Source organism: Dama dama, chromosome 26, assembly GCF_033118175.1.
Source record: "Dama dama isolate Ldn47 chromosome 26, ASM3311817v1, whole genome shotgun sequence".
Classification (NCBI taxonomy): Eukaryota; Metazoa; Chordata; class Mammalia; order Artiodactyla; family Cervidae; genus Dama; species Dama dama.
The window spans coordinates 27,667,683-27,675,086 of record NC_083706.1 but is presented as its reverse complement, the minus strand read 5'-3'; the positions used below and the strand labels follow the sequence as shown (position 1 = coordinate 27,675,086).

General features: G+C 36.4%; 1 protein-coding gene across 1 annotated transcript; it reads right to left on the bottom strand.

Annotated features, from left to right (window-relative positions):
* Window positions 1-675: 675 nt before the first annotated feature.
* Window positions 676-948, bottom strand: LOC133047118 (mitochondrial import inner membrane translocase subunit Tim10-like). The gene has a single exon (XM_061130165.1). It carries the CDS (start codon window positions 946-948, stop codon window positions 676-678), a length of 273 nt encoding a protein of 90 aa, XP_060986148.1.
* Between the last annotated feature and the right edge of the window lie 6,456 nt (window positions 949-7,404).

The window sequence follows — 7,404 nt, the reverse complement described above, 5'->3', positions numbered from 1 at the left end:
AACTTTATTTATCTGTAAATGAATGTCTAGAAGTTTGTACCTCTTAATCCCTTTAACCTATTTCACTCTTCCCCAGCTCCCTTCTTAGCAACCACTGGTTTGTTTTCTCTGTCTACGACTCTTTCTGTTTTGTGCTTATTGCTTGGTTTTTCTTGGATTCTGCATATAGTTAAAATCATATGGTATTTGTCTTTCTCTGTCTGACTTATTTCACTTACCTAAGTCCAGCCATGTTGTTGCATATGCCAAGACTTCATTCTTCTTTTAGGGTTGAGTAATATTCTTGTGTGTGTGGGTGGGTGCATGCAAGTACACAGGCACATGTGTGTGGCGGAGAGGGAGGTGGGATTTCAATGCATCTTACTTTGCTAAAGTAAAATTGGCCATAAGTGAGCCTATTTCTTTCTTTCTTTTTTTTTTTGGTGTCAACAACTTTGTTTTAATATATAATATATATATATATACACTCACACACATAGTCACAGGCCATTGTGACAAATACCCTTCTCCGCCCGGGAAAGGGCTCCATCATACTCCAGGCTCCTGGAGACTCTTGGGAAGGAACCCAGGCCTGGCAGTCTTCACAGATGACACCCAAAGGTTGGGGGGGGGGTGCGCTTTTATTAGACAAGTGGGAAGGGATGGGGTGCACCTTAGGGTGTACTGTCGGGCGCCTCATACAGGCCCAGAACTCTGCTGCACCCTCTTCATCAGCTCCTCATCCTGCATAGACAAATCTGTCAACTTCTTGCCCGTCCGCTCACGGATGTCCAGGTACTTGGAGACACACCCGTCCAAGCACACGGACTTGCCCTTGGACAGCTCTGCTTCCTTGTAGTGGGGAGGCACGCATTTCCGGTGGTAGGCACTGGTCGTTCTGTTGTACGTGTTGGCCATCATCTCTACCTCCAGCTCTGCGGCCAGCTGCTGGGCCCTGAGTGGGTCCATCTCAACCCTGCACCCTGGAAGAGATCTTCTGCGGGCCTCCTAGTTCGGCGCACGGCCGCGGCAGGGCTGAAGCACGTGGGGTGCGGCCGGCCGGAAGTCCCGCCAAATGAGCCTATTTCTATAAAAAGCAATAAACACCTCTGACCCCCTAAATCCCTTTATACCTTCACTATTCAGAAGATGTAGTCATCCTTTTAATGGACAGTACTTCTTAGAAGGGATTCTTCAGACTGATTAATGGATGGCTGCTTGACATATGCGGAGATATATGTCAATAACGTTAGTCCTGCTTTTGGCATGAATTAATCATTTCCCCCCTTGAGGTTCTCTTTCACACAGTTAAGTTCTCTCTACCCAATTCTGATAAGAGTTTTTGTAGTGGTCATTATCTCAGATTGGGGCAGATTTTCTCTGAGATAGTTTGCCTCTCTGAGGGGATCAAAAGGGAAATCAAAAAGTTGGAAAAGTAATATTCTCATGTGAAAAAGGAAAGAGGGAGACAGAATTAGATGAACTGAAAAGCTTTATTTTGCAGTGCTGAAAAATTCGTGGTTACTCAGTGGCTTTGGGACTCATACTAAGTATGTTTCAGCCTTCCATTATTCAATGGTCTCTAAAATGAAACCCACCGAAGCAGATTTCATTGCAGTTAACTGTTTCCAGAATATATATAAACAATCATAGAAGAGCTCTGAGAAGTATATTGGGAACCAAATAAAAACTGAATTTGTCAGTATATTTTGATAAGAATTTTTATTTAATATTTATCCCTTTAAAGTTCAGGAGGATGTAGGGCAAGCTAAGAACTGCACCTGGTAAACCGCAAGCCAGTCTATTTTTTAAGAGTATAAAGAAAAGCAGATACATATAAATATTCTGAAACAGATGAAACAAAAATGAGGCTAATGACTCAACATTTTTGATACTTAACAGTGGGTTGACTTAGTTTTAGTTCCAGGCACAGGCAAAGGTTCAAATTGGAACTCATTTTATTCAAACTGGTTTTCCCACCATCTTTAGTTACATCGTGACTGAACTCCCACCACCCTGCCTCAAATACCAAACATTTTGCCAATACTTTTACTGGATTAAAGAAAGAGCTGAAGTAAACATGTTGTGATATCCCCAAAGAACACATATGTTTTTTTTCACTAGTTCCCTGTATTTTCTAGAGTCTTTCACTGATGTGAGAGTGAACTCAAACAAGACCACATCTCTGCCGCCAGCTATTTTTGTAGAGAAATCATCTGTAAAGGACAGACACACTCAATTCATTGCCCAGCCAGCTTCCAACTAAGTCCAAACCCATTTAGCTGCAAATCCAATATCATTATTTTGTACAAAATTTCTAGCCACTTTCCTTTAGACTACAATCCTTAAACTTTGTGCAACCCAAGGAATGCCTGTTTATCTGTCATATAAAGGAAGGAAGTGGCTTCATCTTGTCTGAGAACCCTAAGATATCCTCTAAAGCCTTCTAAATCTACCATGCAGTGATGCTGATAGATTAAAGCCATGAACTTTTCTTCCTCTCACAGTAATATTTTAAGGTTTATGGAAACCATATAAAACAAACTAGATTTGTTCCTATAATTTCAGACCTCTGGGCTTAGTTTTTGATTTGCAAAAACCCACTTACACAGGAAAATTTTAAATGTGCCTGTTACCAAAATACTTTGGAGAATATTAATTTTTGCCTCAAGAGTGTCTTAAAATTACCTCACTCCCCACCACTGTTACCCACTTCTATCCTAGTGTGAACTGTTTCTTCACAGTGGAAGGACTTATATTCTTTTTTCCATTTCTTTTTCATAGCATCAATTGACTCAAACCAACCATGGTTCTTTAAAAAAAAAAAAAGAGAGACATAGTTGATTTACAATGTTTCAAGTGTACAGTAAAGTGATTCAGTTATATGTATATTCAATTATTCATATATATATTCTTTTCAGACTCTTTTCCATTATAGGTTATTATAAGATATTGACTATAGTTCCCTGTGCTATGCAGTAAGTACTTGCTGTTTATCTATTTTATATATAGTAGTGTGTATCTGTTAATACCAAACTTGTAGTTTATCCCTCTCCCCTACCTTTTTCTCTTTGGTAATCGTAAGTTTGTTTTCTATGTCTATAAGTCTGTTTCTGTTTTGTAAATAAGTTCATTTGTATCATTTTATTAGATTCCACATGTAAGTAATTTCATATATTTGTCTTTGTCTGATGTTCTTTGCTTATTGTGATAATCTCTAAGTCCATCCATGTGACTGTAAATAGCATTACTTTATTTTTTGATGGCTGAGTATATATTCCATTATATATATGTATGTGTGTGGGTGCATGTGTATACCACACCTTCTTTATCCATTCATCTGTTGATGGACATTTAGTTTGCTTCCATGTCTTGACTGTTGTAAATAGTGCTGAAATGAACACTTGAGTTGCATGTATCTTTGAATTAGAGTCCTTTTCCAGATATATGCTCAGGAGTGGGATTGATGGATCATATAATAATTCTATTTTTAGTTTTTTAAGGGAACCTCCATACCCATGGTTCTTTTTTCCCTCAACTGTGGCTTAGTTCCCCAAGGATGCCATCAAACAGTTACTCTAAAGGTCTCCATATTTGAATTGTTCTCAGGCAAGAGTCTCAGGCTAAAGGTAAAGGACACAGGAATAAAGAGATCCCAGGATGGTTGGTATGCTTGTCTGAAAAGAAAGAGTCCTACTTTGTGCCAGAAATTACTGCTTATGCTTGGAACACAATAAGTGCTATGGCAAGCTATTAGCAATGCATCCCAGTTAAGACCAAAGGCTTGGTCATAATTACAAAAAAATCACAGATTTGTAAAAAGAGCACGTAATACTTTGGATAATTATGATAGTTTCTTACGAAATACTATTCCAAATAAAATTAATCTGTGAAGCAAACACGACACACAGGATTCAATCAGTGATCAGTTATAATTCTTTTCTGTGTGTGGTCTTGGAATGTAAGAAATAGGTTTCTGCCAGTAGCATGTCATTTCCTGCCCAGTTATGCCCAAAAGGCCTAGTGGATTTATGTGTTCATAGAAGAGTATGAGTTTGGTCTGATAATGAGCTTTAGTTTAAGATTGGCGATCAATTACGTAAAGCTGTTCCCTTCTAAATAAGCATCCTGGAGATTATTACATTACTTAAAAGTGAAGTGCTGTAATATGCTAATTTCACAGTATTGAATCCTGCCAAAAGTTGGAGAGGTTGTACAAACAGTGTTCCTGTTGGGCTGTTTATAGCCTAGAGCTTGTCAGCTTCAGTCCTTATCTGTATCATGACCACAGTGTTACATAGGTACTAGTTGTCTCTGTATTCAAGATACAGAGCTATACCTTTTGTTAAGATAAAACATCAGAGAAGATATCATGGAAAGGTTATATATATGTGAAGGTAGGGGTGAGTGGGAGGTGGACTGGGGGGATGGGAGTGTTCCCTGGTCATGTCAATTCACACTTTAAATACATAAGAAAATAATCTGAGAAATATTCTGATCACTGCTTTAATTAGTCCCTGGTTCAAGAGTATCTGTCCTGAGACTAAGCACTTGCTGTGGACCACTTACATGGCAATCAGAGTGACAACATGGCAATCAGAGTGACAAAACCATCATGTCTATCAATCAATCACATTATCTTTCAGTATATTTTTTCCTGATCAGATTGTGAAAAGTCATTTTTATTCAAAGAAGTAATTCAGACAAAAGGAAATATAACCAAAATGCTATAATGTGGGTGAACTTCAAGGGAATATTAGAGCTATCCTATTGACATTTTCATAAAAGGGACAAAGAGAGACTGTGTTACAACTGGAATGTCCCAAGAAGAAAAGTATTCTAACAAGAAAAGTCAATGAAAATACTGCAAAGAAAATTCAAAAATAGGTTACCTAAATTAGCTATAAAGAGTATGTTGTAAACACTGCCTTCCTAATCCCCAACACATTTGGTATAGGAATATAATAAACAGTCAAGCAGTATAATTATTTAATGAAGTAAAAGCATAGAATAATATAGATAGCAGTTGCCAAAAGTCTTCAGTAAATAAAAATCTATTTGAAAGTTTTTGAAACTGATTTCATTGCAGTGCAGAAGAATGATGGAAAAGGAAGGGGTCAGTACCAATAATCAGTGCTGTTGAACGTGGGGAGGTTGAGAAAATGCACATTGCATTTTCTCTCCCAGCATGAATGAATCACAGCAAATGGAATAATTTACCAACAGTACAAATCATTGAAATTCAAGTTGCTCTCAAATCCAGGGAGATTCTTTCCACAGTATCTGCCTGAAAGATTGAAAGCTGAGTTGTTTATTTGAAATGATTTAGCTATTTGACACCAAATATCTGGGAACAGGTGCACAGATAAGAACTAAAATTCTGTCAGTGGACCAATGGGAAAGGTGATTCCAAGGCTACTTTACCAGCTAATGTATATATTCAGGTTTTCTTATTTTTAGATGACGAAATATGAAAAGAGAATTCTACTTCTTACTTTTCAAGTAGAAGGAAAAAGGAACACAGGAATATGCATCCTGAAGCAAATAAACTTCCTTAACCCAATCTCAAAAATGACCATAGTCACCATCAAATATAAGGCACACTGTGGGGAAGGAGAAGTCAGAGTAGAAAGACACAGCATTTTAAATTAAACAAAAACAAAAGGCTTACTTTTGCAAATCTTGCAAAAATATATGACAACATGGACACATTGCTAGACCTCTCAGAGCCCAGGAAGCGGTGCTCTGAAACTTAGGTTTCATTAGTTTCACAGTGAATCCACCTGCGCTCTCTGTCCTTTGGATTTACGCCCTTTAAAGTGTCTTTATTTTAGGGTGAGCAATTGTTACATTCTCTCAGTTCACTGAGAAAGTGAAGGAAGTAAAGTATGCATGAAAAGTGGGATAGGGATGAAAGTCAGTTAAACTTTCATCATCCACAATATAAAATTAATGAAAATATCTGAAATTGAAAAAATCAAGAAAAAGCAGCATAAACATGTTACCTTTTTAAATGGAGGGAAATAAACTATAAAAAAGTAAGACGTGGCTGTCGCAGGGATAGAGTAAATGATAAAGAATGGGACATAGACTATTTTTTGTGAGAAGCCTTGTCCAGTATTTAAATATAAAATTAAAAAAATTTAAATATACTTAAATGGTATCTTACAATGCGTTTTGTTCTTCACCTTGTCTTTTCACTTGCTACACCTTGAAGTTTTTTTTAGAGCAGTACAGATAAATCTACTTCTTTTTCTTAATGACTGTCTAATCAGCTATTTTATTGATAAAATGTAATTTATTTAACCAAGCTGATACTAATGGACATTCAGTTTGGTGTCAGATTTTTTAAATTACAAAGCCTTAGTGGCAAATCTTTCATGGCATATTTTTATTTGTATATGTTTAGGATAAACGGCTAGTAGTGCATTTTTAAAAGATTGTTTCAAAAAGGGTTTTATTTTATGTTTTGCATTTTTAAAAAAATACACTTTTTATTTTGGACTAGTTATTTTAAAAATAAAAATGTGGAGGCAGTATAGACAATTCTCGTATACTACACAACTCATATATTGCACATTAACATCTTACATTAGTGTGGTCTATTTTATATTAATGAACCAATACTGATAAATTAAAATTAACTAAAGTGCAAACGTCATGCAGACTTCTGTAGTTTTTAACTAATGTCCTTTTTCTATTTCAAGACGTCTGTTTTTTGGTATTTATCCTGCATTTTTTGTTTGTTTGTTTGTTTTATCAGTTGTTGGTCTGTGGCTTGGTGTTAGTCATTAATTTTGGAAAATGCTTCTCCATTATTATTTCAAATATTTCTTCTTGTACCTCCTCTTTGTCTTCACCTTGTGATATTTTAATTACAGGTATATTACACTTTTTAAAATTATACTACAGTTGTTGGATGTTATATTCTGTGTTTTTTTGTTTGTTTGTTTCTCTTTTCGTTTCTTTGCTTTTCAGTTGGGAAGTTTCTGTTGACCTAACATTAAGCTAATCAATTCTTTCCTCAGCCATTTCCAGTCAGCTAGTAAGCTTCTCAAAATTATTCTTTATTTCATAACACAATGGTTTTGTTTTAGTGTTTAATTTTTATTCTTTCTTAGAATTTACATCTCCCCATTTACATTACCCATCTCTTCTTGCATGACAGATCCTTTCAACATCTGTGTCACGCCTCAGTCTGGTTCTGATGTTTGCTTTGTATCTCTAGAGTGTGTTTTTTCCTGCATTTGGCTTGCCTTATAATTTTTTGTTGAAAGCCAGACACATCATATTGGGCAATAAATAGGAACTGAGGTGTGTTGGCCCCTAGTGTGAGGTTTTATGTTGATTTGCTAGGGAGTTGGGCTGTGTTTCATGTTTGAAGTAGCAATAGATGCCAGGGACTTTGAATTTCTCTGGTGGTCT

Coding starts and splice junctions, on each gene's coding strand:
- LOC133047118 (XM_061130165.1), bottom strand. CDS start 948: ATGGACCCACTCAGGGCCCAGCAGCTGGCCGCAGAGCTGGAGGTAGAG.